Source organism: Alnus glutinosa, chromosome 14 (assembly GCF_958979055.1).
Source record: "Alnus glutinosa chromosome 14, dhAlnGlut1.1, whole genome shotgun sequence".
NCBI lineage: Eukaryota > Viridiplantae > Streptophyta > Magnoliopsida > Fagales > Betulaceae > Alnus > Alnus glutinosa.
In genome coordinates this window covers 3,425,784-3,442,830 of record NC_084899.1, presented here as the reverse complement: position 1 = coordinate 3,442,830, position 17,047 = coordinate 3,425,784, and the positions used below count along the sequence as shown (strand labels likewise).

The window sequence follows — 17,047 nt, the reverse complement described above, 5'->3', positions numbered from 1 at the left end:
TAATGGAGCAAATATTAAAATCTGGGGGGATGCTTGGTTACCTCCCCCTCATGTTAGGCTTCTACCTCCTTCACAATCTGTTTTGCATCCTGAAGCCAGAGTCAATATGTTGATCGATCAAGCTACCGGTTGGTGGAACTTAAATCTGGTGCATAGTTTATTTGATCCAGGTGATGCAGCTGGAATCGGTAGTGTATTGCTTAGTCCCTTGAGTTAGGAGGACAAAATTATTTGAAAAGGTACCACAACAAGCACTTTTATGGTGAGAAGTGCTTATCACATGGAAATGCACAGGCTAGCTCAAGATAGAGGAGAGGGATCTAGTGCAAATGACTATGTGGAGGTTTGGAAGACTATCTGGGGACTGCCACCAGTGCTCAAAAACTTTTGCTGGAAAGTTTGCAACAATCTACTCCCCACCAAAGTTAACTTGCATAAGAAGAAGATAGTTGATGATCCTTCGTGCCCTTTCTGTAAAGCCGAACCAAAAACATTTTTCCATAGTCTTTGGGGATGTCCAGCAGCTATACCAGTTTGGCAGGAGGGGGGCAAGAGGCTTCAGAAAATGTCATGTGCTCTAATGGATGGTATAGGTTTATTTTTGTACCTATTGGAAATGCTAGATTCAGATGAGTTGGTAGAGGCTTGGACTGTGGCACGCATGATTTGGATCAGGAAGAATGATTTTGTCTTCAATGGAGTTTTCACCCCCCGAATTCAGATTATGGCTGCAACAAAGATATCTTTGGAAGGTTTTTACACATGCAAGTGGCAGAGAAGAAGCTTCTACCAGAGACAGGTCAACGCATCGATTGGTGTGGAAAAAACCCATGGATGGTAGCTGAAAAATCAACTGGGATGCGGCAAAATCAAAGGAGAAAATGAAGATGGGAGTTGGAATAGTAATCCGAGATGCAGAAGGTCGAGTAGTTGTAGCAAAGATGAAGACTGTCCCCTACATAGTGGATCCTAATGCTGCTGAATCAATGGCAGTGTGGTGTGCAGTGAAGTTTGGCCGAGAAAGGGGGGCAAATCGGTAGGGGTGTGCAGCGGCTCGGAAGTCGGTTAAATCGGCGAAGTCGGTTCGGTTAGCCGACCATGTCGGTTAATTCGCCGACAATAAATTTTTTTGAAGTTTTCGGTTAAGGCGGTCGGTTAAGGATCTGGTTAATGATCGGTTAAGGCGGTCAGTTAATCGGTTTTGGTTAAGGATTAAGCCTTAAAATGGGCCTTCTGGCCCTTCTTAATTTGGGCCTCATTTTTTAATGGGTCAAAAAGACTCAAAATAATTTTAAGGCCTATATCAATAATTCAATATGCTTTATTTTTAAGACTTTTAGTATTTGCCAGCAAGCCTAGCCAGCAGGGCCACTGGGCAGTCTGGGCCAGCAGGCCCAGCACGGCAGCACCACCACACCTGCCACTAGTCCACTGTCTACAGTCCACTAGTCAACTTCACAAGCCAATACCAATGGCCCAACTAGCCCATTCAAAATTTCAACTGAAAATCAAAATTATTTTCTTAATTTCTTATACCTTGAGTCCTTTTTACATATATATATATATATTTTAAAAAACCAATAATACATAAAAAAGAAAAAACTAGAAAAGCGGTCCAGTGGCAGTGGTCCCGGTGACTGCAAATGTGAAACACTGAAATGTGCATTATGTGCAATTGTGATGTGCTTTCATTGCTTTGTGCAAAACTCCAAAGTCTAAATTGAAAAATGAGTCAAAATGTCAAATACTCAAATGCACATTATGCACGCAGCACTTATCACTTGATTTAATTGATTCACTTATGCACTCAGACACTCAGTGAGTTAGTGCTGACTGCTGAGTGCAAACAACAGTCCACAAATCTACAATCATACATTCATAATAAATTACAAAATGACTCCACTTTTCTTCAATAATACATTAATGCAATGAAACTTGAATAAAAATAAAAATAACTTAAATTACTTAATGTTCAGCGAATCAGCTACTAGCTAGCTGCATGTCTGCACCCTGTAGGGAAAAAAATTGAAAAAGCAAGAAAAAAAGAGAGTAGGAAAACATATGTTCTGAAGACTAAAAAAAAGGGAAAAAAAAAAAAAAAAAAAAAAAAAAAAAAAACAGCAGAAAAAAATAGTAGTATATGTATCATCCTAAACAATGCAAGAAAAAAAAATTAAAAATGCATGAAACATTGAAACTGATGAAAGACAGGCTGCATCTATTTGCTCAGAAATCCTTTGCATATTCTAGTAAAATCAGAATATCAAATTCAGGATTCATCATAGCACACATCAAACAAAAAGAATATCTTCTATATCTATTTCAATACCAACTCACAATAATAAGTATAAACTTATAAGTTATCAAGTTTCCACCAACAGGCAACCACTCCAGAATTCCAAACATTACCAGTTCTAAAAGCACCAGAATTTCAAACAAAAGAAATTACATCTCCAAGTCTCCAACAAAAACTCCAAAAGAGAAGAGAAATAAAAACTTCCTCCAACATTCATGTGATGACTTTTAATTTGCTTCCTTGATCCTTCAAGGATCAAACAAATCAAAAAACATAAGTTATAAAAATAGACTATATAGTGATTAATAAAAAAGAGAAAAAGACCATTAGATCACAAACAAGAAAATGGCAAGAAAATAATAAGATGAAAAAACATACTACTTACTTTCAACGTGACAAAATACATCCTTCAAGAAAATTTTAAAAGAATTAGTAAAAATCAATTCAATCGAATAATTGGAACAATGAACAAATATGATTAACAAATATTACCTGAGTCAAGCTTATAGCTATCTTCATCTTCAAAAGTAGGAAGATGTAACTCATAATTCTCACTGACCCAAGAAGATTTCAACCAAATTCTGAGTACATATAAGAGCCTTCATTATTTTCGGAGCTAAAGAACTTCAAAAAGGGTCTATGACGCGACCTCCAGTGCTAAATGCCGACTCAGAAGCAACAGTGGTGATCGGAATTGCTAAGACATCTCGTGCAACCTCAGCTAGAACCGAAAACTTTGATGAATTTATCTTCCACCACATCAATGCATCAAAAGTTTTACATGGTGGCTCAACATCTTCCGCGAAATATCTTTCTGTCTCTGTCCGACACAATGCCAAATTTTTGGATGCCCGAAATGAGCGTAAGTCTGTTAAAGAATTTTTTTTACTTCTAGAAGTAGTAGAAGTACCCGCACCCACTGAGGCTGAATTTCTGCAACTCTGCTCTTCATTTGACTTGTCCCCACTTCCTCCAACATTCGTTACATTCTTAGCATAGTGATTATATAACTGCTCTAATGTATTATTTAATTTGGTGATAATCCTCTCTACTTTTTCTTCACCTACATTACTTTTGAACCAAAATTCTAAAATAATTATCTTGTAACGTGGATCAAGTACATCAGCAACAAACAACAAGGGGTTAGTTTTCTCAAAGTCTCCTCAATACTTGTCAAATTTTATTTTTATCTTGATCGCCATGGAACTCAACAAATCATCATCACTTTTACAATACTTAATCAAAGTATTATAAACATTTTGGAGTATATTGAAATAATTGTTAGAAGTCGAGTATGAGGAACTCGATATCTCAATTGTCACCTCATAAAATACTTGCAAAAATTTAGCAAAGTTTATAACATTTTTCCAATCTTCATCAAGCGGAACCCTCAACCCCCTTCTCCCTCCACCATCCTCACACAAGTAGTTCCCAAAACTAACATCTTCATCTAACATTAGTTCAAATGCACTTTCATACTTCTCTGCGATATCCAACATCATATAAGTAGAGTTCCATCGAGTTAGAACATCAAGAACCAATGAAGCATGATACTCAACTGTCTTAATTTCCGCACAAGACTTGAAGATGTCCAATCTTTGAGGGGATCCCTTTACATATTTCACCATATTTCGGATCCTTACGATTGAATCATCTACATCTTTCAATCCCTCATGCACAATTAAATTGATAATATGTGCACAACACCATACATGAATAAACTCATGGCGACAAATAACTCCATTATTGGCCATAGTTCGCTTTTTAAAACAATTAACTGCAGTATCATTTGCACTTGCATTGTCAAGTGATATTGTCAATAACCATGGAATCCCTCATTCCTCCAATTATTTCGCAATCGTTAACCCCTTGTGATCTGACACTTGGCGAAATGCCAATATTCTTTTTTGATATTTCCAACTAGGATCAATGAAATGTCCAGTGATACACATGTAATTCATATTTTGAATCGAAGTCCATGTGTCAGTGGTCAAACAAACCCTTTAACTAGTTTTCAAAAACTTGGTCTTCATTGTTTCCTTAGTCTGCATATATAACTTGACACAATCTCTCATTAATGTATAGCGAGAAAGAAGCCTAAATCGCGGCTCAAGAACCTTGAACAATTTCTTAAACCTCATCCTATCCACAATTGAAAAAGGCATTTCATCCACAATAATCATCTCACAAAGCGTCTCCCTAATGATTTTTTTCAGAGTACTTCGCAATCATTAGGTTCTTACAACTATTAGTACCACCATCACCCTCACCCTCACTTGGCACAGACTCAAAAGTGAACTTAGATTGAGATACATCTTATATGCATGACTTTCTAGATCCTTAGTAAAATGTTGCCACACTATGGATTTTTTCCTAATATTTCTTTTTCTTTTGTTCTTAAGGAGTGGTCCAGCACATCTAATCCCTTGTGTATCCGTCTCCAACTCATCAGAATCACTTTCAACATCAATGCTTTCTTCAATACCTATTAAACTATCAATAGGAGGAGATGAATAACAAGATGCAGCTACTGATGATGTAAGTGCATGTGTAGAGGTACCAATAACGATAGATGTAGGTGTAGGTGCATCCATCTAGCCATCTGGATTATGAAAAAAACAATAATGATCAAACTTTTCATACTACCATGAAAAGCTCAAAAGCATTCCAAAGATTGTTAGAGAACTTAGAGGCTTATCAAAATTTCTTATTGAAAGGATCACATCAACAAATTACATATGGAGATTTACTTCAAGACACAAATAATTATTCAAGATGCTACACATATATTACTGTTGGGGATAAATTCCACTCAACCCGATCCAAAGAGGAGATAGACATTTAGCAACTACATCAGGGAAATCAGGTATCAGTTATCTCAGTAAATTGGGATAGGACTCTAATTAGCCCAAGTATAGTCTGATCAGTAGTCCTATCTCTGGTAGAATTTGGATAGGACTTATGGTCTAATCAGATAAGAAGAATGATCAGATCAGAAGTCTAAGAAGATATCAGATTAGAAGTCTAATAAAAGATCAGAGTCCAATTAGAACTCTGACAGCAGTTCTAGATCGACAAGGAGCAGGAATTCTAATCCAGCTTTGACTCCACCTCTTTGCCTATAAATAGGCCCATACCCCAGGTATAAACTAAGACTCAGTTTTTATGCACAGAACATTATTTTCTTATAGAAGCTAATTTAGGCATCGGAGAGGACCCCCGAAAGGGTCCCTTAGTTTTTGTTGTTTTACAGAATTATTAAGGAGCGTGAAGAACATCAGAAGAACGTGCAGATTCACATCATACTGGAAACTGTACCAACAATTACAATTCAGTGCCATCTCATATTCTCATAGAGTCATAGTCATAGCATACAAATTTGAAGAAAGATTTTTATTTTTTTATTTTCCAACAAGTTGGTCATCTACCATAAATCACACGAGTCCAAGTCAAACTTCACCCCTATCTTTCTAGGATTAAACTGTACTAATTTGCTCTTGGCTACCTAATTTGCATAAAAAAAAATAAATAAATAAAAATAGGAATCAATCTTCATTAAAAAACCCCCAAAAGGCCAAATTACAAATTTACAATGAACCGAAAGACTTCCTAAACACAAAGCCAGAAACTAACTGTTATGGGAATATTGTTAATTGAGACTATTTAATAATAATGGACCAAATTTAGTAAACGAATCTATCCATTTGATTCTACTAACTCTTACTGCTATTTAAACAGTATTGAATAACTAATACAATTCCTACCTATCCAAAATAAATAAATAAATAATACAATTCCTGTGTTTAACAAAGATTTGGAATTGCATTTTAAGGATGTGTTTAACAAACATTTGTATTACCTAATTTTGTCCAAGTCAAAATTTTTCTTGTTCAATGTTCAGTAGAATTAGTACTTCAGCTCCTAACTTGCTCTGCAATGGCCGACTGGCTGTTTCAAAAAAAAATTAAAATGATACATCAAAAAAAATAAAAAATGATAGTATGATACATCAAAAAAAAATTAAGACTAAAAGAAGAGAGAGAGAGAGAGAGCTACCGGACAGTTCATTGAGTTCACTGAGAGTCTGAGAGCAAGTCTTGCTATGCAATGGCAGGGGAGAAGAGCCGAAGAGGGCAGTCGGCAGACTCGTCACTGAGCAGTCGGCGACTCGGCACTGGGCAGGTGACTAGGTCACCGACTCACAGGTGGCCAGGTGGGGACCGTGGGGTTGTGGGGACTCGGGGTCCAGGGGAGGCGCTGCGGCAGCAAAGAAAATGCCAAAAAAGCCAAAAAGCCAAAATGCCAAATCCAAATGGAAATGGAAATTATGGAATGGCCAAATCATTGATTCATTGGAGAGGGGATCCGGGAGTCGAGATTGGGAATCGGGATAGGTCAAGCCAAAGCCCGAAAACCGTCTGTCAAGGCATCAACGTCGTCAAGGTTAGGTCAAGGGCAAGGAGGTTCACGAAACAGTCGAAACTGATGAAGAGGTCTAATGAAACTTTAAGAATGCGATGAATATATACTCCATACAAAACGGCGTCGTTTCATGTGTAACGAAACAACGCCGTTTTGGTTTTGGGTTTTTTTTTTTTTTTTTTTTTAAAAAAAAATTGAATTGAAACGACATCGTTTCTTTATCACTAAAACGATGTCATTTTGATATAGGCGGTCGGTTAACAGACCGGTTAATCGGTCGGTTAATTTTTAGTTTGGGCCGGTTCGGAAACTCGGTTAACCGCTTAACCGACCGCCTACTAAACCGACCAATTTTCGGTTAAAAGATTATGTTCCGACTACCGAACCGAATTTTGTCGGTTAAGTCGATAGGCGGTCAATTTCGGTTCGGTCGCGGTTTGGTAGGCGGTAATCAGTTAATCTACACACTCCTACAAATCGGGTAGTAATGGAGGGTGATTCACTGGTGGTAGTCTCAGCTTTGCGTACAACTGCTTCTTGTGATCGGGTATTTGGACAGTTAATCGATGATATTAAATCTTCTTTCTCTTATTTTTCTGCTATGAAGGTGGTACATGTTCCTAGAGAAGCAAATAAGGCTGCTCATGTTTTGGCCAAATGTGTGATTTCTCATCTGTTGAACAATACTTGGGTGGGTGAGTGTCCCCCTTTCATCAAAAGTAAAGTAGCAGCAGAGCGTAATTCTTCAGATTGAGCAATAATATTAATCTACTTCCTTAAAAAAAAGAAAAGGAAAAAAAAAGTGGTATCAAAAAGTCTGAAACACTAAGGGCACTTTTGTATGTAGAAGCCGGGCCGACTCATCTACTAAGCGATTTAGGCGGTCCTTTAAATCACCTAAAGGATATGTTTGTGTGTTTTTTTTTTTTAAAAAAGCCTAATTATAGTCTGCAATGGTTTAGAAAAAAAAAAAAAAAAAAAAAAAAAAAGTTACATAGTCTCTTCGATCTTTAGAGACTTTTAACTTCAATAGAAAAATCAATAATTAGAAGTCAAGAACATGCCTTTTGAGAGCGTTATTCCACAAGGCTTAATTAAGTTGCCTAGTAACTGAGCGGGCCTGGCCTTAAGAACCAATTAGGTTGATCCTTTGCTTTTTTGGTCGTGGATCGATTTCATTCGTGGACGTCTAATTTATTAGTGCTTGATCTAGGCCATTAAAGAAGTCCACCACGTCTCCTTCTTCCCTAATGACCCGCCGGCCACTTCGATCTTCTTTTTCTGGCCCTTCAACCGAATACTTTTTTTTAACTTTTAATGGTCAAATAAATACAGTGTACAGTCCACTTGTATTGTTAACAATTCTTTTCGGTTTGAATGATAATCTTTATATTTATTTATTACACTTAAATTATACTGCCTAATTAATATAATGTGTTTTAAATAACTTTTTATACGAACAGCTTTAAAAGAAAAGAAAAAAAAAGTATCATTTAAAATCCGTTACGTCAGCTTTTTTCTAATTATTTTTGCAATTTGCTGTATGACGTCTTAATTAGCACATGAAAAGCGAAATTAATTGTCTAAAACACTATGCAAATTCCTAAAAGATACGTAGACCAAGTACGTGAAAGCGAATCTGCGATTAATGGAGATAGATACATAATAGGTTTTCTTTGTTAATATGTTTTTTTTTTTTAATTTATTTATATTTTTGGTTTGAAACAAAGGAAGTTTTGTTTTTTGATTAGTGTTTTAAGATGTGTTTAATGTTTTAAGTTGTTTGTTAATAATTTTGTTGTAAAAATACAAAACAAAAGATAATAAAAACGAGAAGTCTAACAAATTGAACATAATATTTTATGTCGATCTTTTATTATAATAAAGTGATGGATAACCATAAAGATAAAGTATAAAGATAATATTATATGTCTTTCGTAAGAGACTATACATGGGTATTTCCCATTATACATAACAGTGGTGACATGTTGAGAAGCAATGCATGCAACTGGTTCAATCCCTTAATTTGTGAGATTTTAGCTTAAATATTGCTTGATATTTCAGTGAAATGATTGTAAACAAGTTAAATTCCAATATTTTTTATTATTATTAAAATAAGCTTTTCAAATTTCCTATATTATCTTTTCAAATTTTATCGAAATATATTTCGTTAATAATTTAACTTAAAATAGCCTTTTAATCTCAATTATCATTAATTTAAATGGCAAAACATGTTAATCTCATGAATTCTCTTCGGTGCTTTGTGTTTAAAGCGTGAGCTTCAACAAGTAAAGGAACAAGTCTTTTTTTCTTTCCTGTAACCCCTTTTTCCGTAGTCAATTAAAAAAAAATAAAAGAAAGAAAGAAACAAGTCTTTTTAAGGAGAAGATCGACCCCTAGATTGGCCTTATTAAAATATATATAGATTGGCCTTTCAGTTGACGCATGAGTAATTATGCAATTGACAGAATTACTTGCAATTGGGTTTATTGAAGTGACTATTGTCATGATTTTAAAGAATAGAATTTATAAATTTATAATTGATGACATACATAAAGCTTTTTTTATTTTATTTTATTTATCTAAAATATATAAAATACCAGATTTTTTGTTATTTTATTTATTTAGTTTTACCTGTTGTCTCTCTTTATCTAAGATTATAAAACCGGTTATAGTTTATAATTGAAGTCACCACAAGTTTCGGCTGATCGACTCATCGACATGAGTAAACAATATTATATTCTAGGTTTTTATTTCATTAGTAAGTCACCAAAATCATGGCCGGCTCACTATATAGGCATAATTTACGCAATAGAATGAGAGATCAATGAACAAATATTTATTTAATCATGTACATAAAAAGAAAAAAAGAAAATAAAAAAGAAGGTATATGCAAGACTATTAACAATGAAATAATCATGCATACAACGATTTCAAAGTATACAAAGTTATACAAGACAATTGCATAAATTAACGTTGGGCATGGAAAAATAAATTACAAGTTACATTTATGTTTATGTACATGACAATTAATTTATGTTGAATTGTTTTTATTTGACAATTAAATTTTGATTAATTTGTTTATTTATTTTGTTAGTTATATTCTTTAATTTTTTTAATTTTTTTTTCAATTCTATTTTTTAATTTTGCCTCCTGTGAATTGAAATCACGTCTCCACCACTCACTAATTAATTGAGATTGTCAAACAACTAGGACTTTTGCTTCTTTTTCATCCAAGAATATTTAAAAAAAAAAAAAAAAAATTCTCTTTTGACTTGCCATCTTATTTTCCTGTTTTTGGCCATTTATTTATAATTTATAATTTATTATTTGTAAATTTTTTATATGTAAAATGGAGAAAATGAATATTTTCTTTCGCGAGTTTGATACTTTGCATATATGCTTCGAATTTCTTGAAATAGTTATGTAGTTCCCATATCTTCTTTTTCTTTATTGCTATATATTTTCTGTTTTGTATTGTTATATATATTATATGTGCTTGGACAATTAAGCTAGAAATATTCACTCAGGGTCGTTTACTTTCTAATTGGTGTTTTGTATTTATTTTTTATTGTTATATCTCTTGTTTCCGTAATTTGTTCATGTTCGGGCCCGTAAAATGATTTTATTTGTTTAAGTTTGTTAGATTATATGTTTCGTCATTTCTAAAATTATTATTATAACCTAATTCAAATATGCCAATACAATAGTGAATGATTTATAATTTAGCAGCTAAAATAATAATGATAGATAATGATGTTGTTGATGATAATAATAATAATAATAGCATCATGACGTGGATGTTGATGATGATAATAATAATAATAATAATAATAATAATAATAGTGTTTTTTTTTTTTTTGATCAATAATAATAATAGTGTTAGTTTAGTAATTACAATAAAAAAATCTCATTAATTTGGATGTGACGTGCAATTGTCTTGTTTGATTTTGTAGAATCGTCAAAGTTGACTTTATGTCTTTGATCGTCATTAAAGAGCGGCAGCTATCACCCCAACTTGGCCTCCGCAAGGTCCAGATCATGGTGGGCTTGCAGTTAATATATATATATATATACACATTTCTCTGGTAGCATATTGTAGAGTCGTGGTTATTGTCAATATATGCAGCATATATACCAAAGTGGGATTGTGATGATGAAATTTTTTCGTTAAAGGTTGGAGGAATATATGTGAACATTATATGTTTTAAGGACAACATCAATTTAATGACTGAATTTGAAGAATTTTTTTCAATTCATTTTGGAGTAAAATTTAGTTATTTACTAATTTATCACGTGCATGATGAGTGTTCCAAATGTGATGTGGGGTTTGATCGGACAAGGATCTTTCTAATTCAACAGTTCATTTGAACCGTAGAGAAGTCGGTATAAAAATAAGGACAAATTTATCTTTTTATGTTTGTTTTAAACAATTTTACCTTTCTACTTAAATTAACCGGCAGAAGATTCAAATGCAGTTTGGTCTTTTGGGATTCGGACATTATTAGTGGGTTTTTTTTTTTTTTTTTCATACAACTATATATTACCAATTGCATAATCCAAGCTTTGAAACACATAAAATACTTTCTGAATCACAGAATTAGGAAAAATATATGCATGAGTACACTAATCAATGTGTGGAAGATCAACTCTGGATAAATTAATTATGGATCCAAAATTTTATCGAGACTAGATATATATACAGTACAACAACAACGACAACCAAAAAGAGCAATATTGTCTGAAAAGAAGAACAAAAAAAAGAAAGAACAACCTTAAAACTATAGAACGCCCAGAGTCACAGATACCTCAAAATGGAAATTAATTAGTTTCAACCCGAAAACTGATTTTCCCGGTTACTAGTCGTCGCTGGAGATTTTGCACCGGCAGAGAGGGCAAGAGTTATTGTGGGAGAGCCACGAGGCGATACATGTTGCATGGTACACGTGGCCACAGGGGACTTGTTTACCACCCTCACCTGACCGGAAGCGTTCGACGCAAACGGAGCAAACATGATGATCAGTTGTTGTAACCGTTGGCATGTTATTTACCAAAGATTTCGGTGCTGCAATCGGACGGCCTGGATGAGGATCCTCAGGCAAAGTGAGGGCTTGGTCGAGGTCGAAGAGCATATCTATCGGATAGTTGGAGTTCCTGTTGGATTCAGAAGATATAGCAGCCATGGAAGAAAGATATCGAGCTATAGAGAAGGGAGGGCCATATGGCATGTGCTAGCTAGAAAACTGTTCTAGTCCTAGAATTTAAATAGAGATATTTTATTTTATTTTATTTATTTATTTTTGTTTTACCCTCAAGTTGAACAAGAAAGAAAGACATTTATATAAGGTCATAGACTCCGAAATTCCAGTGTGCTGCATGTGGGCACCTACTTTTAGGGATCATCTACGGACAGTAACTCTCTTTGATCAGCATATGTTTTGTGAGATAATCCTTTTTAATTATATGAGAATTAGGACCAGGTTTTTTTTATTTCAGCTTTCTTTAATAAAGAACAAAAAAAAAAAAATGTTTATGCTTCAAATTCAGACCCTTTTTCATGATAGAGATATGATCTTTTGCTATTCTAAGACATAATTTTTGACCACCTTATTCATGTGGCAAGGTGATCCCCTAACTAGCTTTAGGATTTTTTTTTTTTTTTTAAAAAAAATAATAATAAAAGCAAAAATTGTCACGTGAACAAAGTTGATTAGAAATTGTGTTTTTAGATGGCAATATATAATATTCCTTCATGATAATGCTTTAGAAAAATTGCAGAGAGCACGTGTTTTTAGCATCCTTCTAATAAAGGAGACAGTGGTTGTGAGTTGTTGCCCTGTGTTGATGAATTTTTTGGAGCTGATGACCTGGAATTTCGGATTGACACGTTGTACCAAAGCTCCCAAGGTCGGTGAGAATCAAGTAAGGGTTCTTCGAGATTCCTGCAAAATAAAAGGGGTCGTCGGGGTGTCCCGGCAACGCCTTCTCCGACGATCAAGTTAGAATTGGTGAAGTAGGGTAGTTAGAAAGAAGACACACACTTCTTCTTCTTTTTTTTTTTTTTTAGAAGATACCTCTCTCCTTCTATATATATATATGAGAACTCTTTTATATGTCTACTCCTTTTAAACATCCTTCATGTCAACATTTATTACCTGAAGATGCCTTTCTTTTCCTTAATTAATTTGAGCCCACGAACCCAAGTGTTTATGGTCGACTCGTCCCCACTTTCTCTGAACGGCGGCGAATGATAATCGATTGATAAGACAAAAACATTAATTAGAGAGAAGTCTCCCCCTTCATTCAACTCACTCTACTCGTAGCCGTAGACTCTAGCTCACCTCCTTACTATTTCGAACTATGGCGGGAAATTCCTTATCACCCTGGTTTTCCTTTCCATCTGGGCATGCAATTTTTTTTGTTCTCCTTTTTGTTTGGGTGAATCTGTAAAGTTCTGTTTTTCATTAGATTATTTCCCTTGATCAATCCAATTAAGAAGAAAACGAAGAACAAATATTGAAGGTTCCTTTGCTCATTGGAAGTTGACTATTGACTTCCAAGCTAGTGTAAACGCGAACGGCCCCAGCATTTGGTGGCATTGTAATAAGCAACAACGTCGGTCACTTTATCTGCTTTGACACTTCAATATAGATGGCTGATTCAAGTATGGCTTTTTCAACCACGTCGGTCACTTTATCTGCTTTGGCACTTCAATATAGATGGCTGATTCAAGTATGGCTTTTTCAACCAATTGCGAAACAGTCAAATCTTACCCATTATGGGATAGCAGCCTTCCAAACAGGAAAAAGTATAGATGCAAAATAATACGAATGGCTCGGTATCAAATAGTCACTTGGGTTTATAAAAATATTACAAATGGTACATGCACGTGAACAACTTATAAACGCAGTTCATCCTTTCATCGATCTATCTTTCATCCAATAACTTAACGGCATGTTATGTCAATTTCTCTCACAATTTGACAAGTATCTCATGTGCCACATCACTTACCCTATTTAGTAGGATTTAATTTGCATTACTGACACGTGTTTATTAAGATATGCATCAGAGCCGCAACGCATTTAAATTTACCCAAACAAAAGATTAATTAACCCTAACTCGATTGGACTCTCCCTCCCAATTTTCCCTTTTTCCCACAAACCACAAATCCTAAGGTTCCAATTCCTCCCTCCCTAATCCTGCTATCCCTACTCTTTCCCATGCCTCTCCCAAATCGCACGAACTCTAGTTTTCATTTATCTTCCCTAAAATTGCATGAACCTTAGTTTTTCCTTTTTTTTCCCTAAATAACACAAACAAATGCTTGTCGCAGCAGAAAGATTTGAAATGACATTCCAAAGGAAGGATCATGTGGCATAGATATGGTATGTTAATCGGAAATTTGATATCTTCATATCTTGATTTTTTTGGGTATATGACAAATGGTGAATTGCGGGTGTCAAATGAGTAGGATGATTGAGGGGTTGTGTTGAGTTATCAAGTCACGGATATTACGTTCGAAATTCCGTTTGCCTGCGCCCCCTACAAATTCTACAATTCAATATCAGAGCTTGCATTAATTGGAGGAATGTTGATTTGAGGTTCTGTAGAACCTATCGAAGTCATCATCTGGGTCTTTTTTGGTAGGTTTTAGTATGGAGTTCTGGGTATGTAATTTATAGTTAATTGCAACTTACTACATGATTATTATTTATTGATATGCTATGGTTCATGATTATCTTTTGATAATACATGAAATTGAGCATTTCTTGGTTTGATTTCAATTAGATTGACTTTGTTTTGATTTCACTTCTTGTATAGTTTAGTTAGATTAATCAAGAAATAAGTTTCATGGATGGTTAGATTGATTGTTATTTATGGTGTAATGTAAATGATTGAAGCATGTGTAACATATACATCAACTTGCTGATCTCACTACACACAAAAATAAAAAAGTTATTTAGTGTCGTTTGAATTAGTGTTACTTTTCCAAAATGATGATAAATAACGTTGTTTGAATAGTAAACGGCATTAAAAAATTTGAATTTAGTGACGGCACTAAAATCTTTCATATTTATATATTATCCTCCTCCTACCCCCCCACCCCTCTCTCTCTCTCTGATCTCACTCTTCTCTTCTATTTATTTTTCTTCTTTTTTTCCATCCTTCTTTTCTTTTTCTTTCTTTTCCCCTTTCATAATTTTCTCTTTTTTTAAAAAAAAAAAAAAAAAAAAAAAAAAAAAAACACAAATGCAACAATGTAACAATGCATGTCAATAGAAAAAGACATTGCCCCTAATCGTTTTTTTTTTTTTTTTTTTTTTTTGGGAAAAATACATGTATCCCCTCTAATTAACACTCAATTTTATTTTTTAGGTACTATAGCTTTTATTACAATTTATCTACAAATTGATGCGACAATTCATAATTGGTAAAATAATGGTTGATATATCAATTGTTAACCAATTAAATTTGCAAGTCAAATTTTTTCGTTTAATCATTTCACCGATTATGGAGTGCCACATCAATTTGTTTTTTTTTTAAAAAAAAACTAATGATATACACTATACTTCTATCTTATTTTGATGATATAGGACTGACAATAAATTCTTAATTAATTAATTAATTATTATTATTATTATTATTATTATTATTATTATTTTAACAATGACTTATTGACAATGTTACATCAATAAAATAAGATAAAATAAAAATGAAATAAAAGTATAATTTATAACATTTATCTTAAAATAAATATCAAGGTGACATTACCACGAAGGCTGTCATAAAATTTTATAACATATATATATATATATGGAAAATGTTTAGGATATTATAGCTTTTACAAACTCACATGGTAATTTACAAAAATTTTTCTTTAAGATTAAAAAATTAAGCAACAAAGTTAAAAAATAGATTTAATTGTATATTGATTAACATAATAATATCACATGCACTGCAAAACTACTATAGCATTCATAATATACACCGTTTCCTGTAGCCATAATCAAGTCTTTAGATGAACAAAACACTCAGGCCAGTTTGGGCTGAGCCTTGTCAATATACTCGGCTAAGTTAAGCATGGGCCTAGCAATCCTTCTAATTTCGTTTAGGACATTTAGGCTGCACCTCTTTTTTGCAAGCCCACAACATGATTCTTAATTGGGCCTAAAAGTTTTAGGAAAATGCATTTTTGCTTATGTAGTTTTGAGGCTTTGAAAAATAGCTTCATTATGTTTACAAATTGATTGAACACTCCCTATAATGGATTAGGGTTGTCTACGGGTCATATGATTACGAGAAACTGCTTATGAGATCTATCTGACAGAATAAGTGGTTGAACAACTTAATTTTTATTTTGTCAGGTAGTTTCATAAGTGGTCTATGATAATTACCTAAGAGAATTCAAGCAAATAATTGTAGACGATCTTCGTCCTCCTAGAATAGGCAAAAAAAAGAAAGAAAGAAATGACTTCCTTTAATGTGCCACGTAAGCACTAATCATAGTGTAATTGATGTCACTTCTAATAAAAAATAAAAATAAATCCAAAAAAAAGGCTCTATTTTTCTATCACATCAAGCACTTATTATTATTATTTAATAAAAAAATTAATTAAAAAACATAACTTTTCACTTTTCCTGAATTTTCGAAAACATTTTTCTAAGCTCCCACTCCGTTTCCCCGTTCAAGCCGACCCACCGTCCCGTTTACCACAACCGAACATACGCGTGTCAACATTAGTACACTACAACACGTTTGTTTTGAACCGGAACGGCGCAGATGCCGTGTCCCTTCTGTTGATCAATAATGAAGACAAAAATCTTGAAAATTATTGTTTGCTATAAGAAAGAAATAAAGAAATATTGTAAAGAAGAATTGGATATTGCTAAATTCTAAGTCAATTTTATTGGGTGAAGCCAGTAGCAGTCTGCACTTGGTTAATATTCTAACAAATTACCATTCAATTAAATTGGTATGACCGGGCAAATGGGGTGGATGGGTTGGCTGAATCACCTCCGGGGCCATTATTTGGCTAAAGGGATGGTTCGAACACTTTTTACAATTTTTTTTTTAATATATATGTATATAATTTTTTTTTTTTATTGTAAGTGATACGTTTTACATTATGATTGATATTAATTTATCACACTAGTCAAATATTATTTTAGGTGAACAGAAAGCAAATTTGGGTAAAAATTTAATTTTACTCCACTAGTTACTTTTGTTCAAAAATTGGTGAGATGCTATTGTAAACACCGTAGCTCACAAAATGTTAAAAAAGAAAAAGAAAAATAAAACATAAAACATGTATATGACTTTAAAATGTA

At 33.7% G+C, this 17,047-nt stretch overlaps 1 protein-coding gene across 1 annotated transcript; it reads left to right on the top strand.

The window, feature by feature from the left end:
• The first annotated feature begins 280 nt into the window (after positions 1 to 280).
• Positions 281 to 841, top strand: LOC133857518 (uncharacterized). Its single transcript, XM_062292784.1, has one exon. The coding sequence runs from the start codon at positions 281 to 283 to the stop codon at positions 839 to 841; it is 561 nt and encodes a 186-aa protein (XP_062148768.1).
• Positions 842 to 17,047: the final 16,206 nt, after the last annotated feature.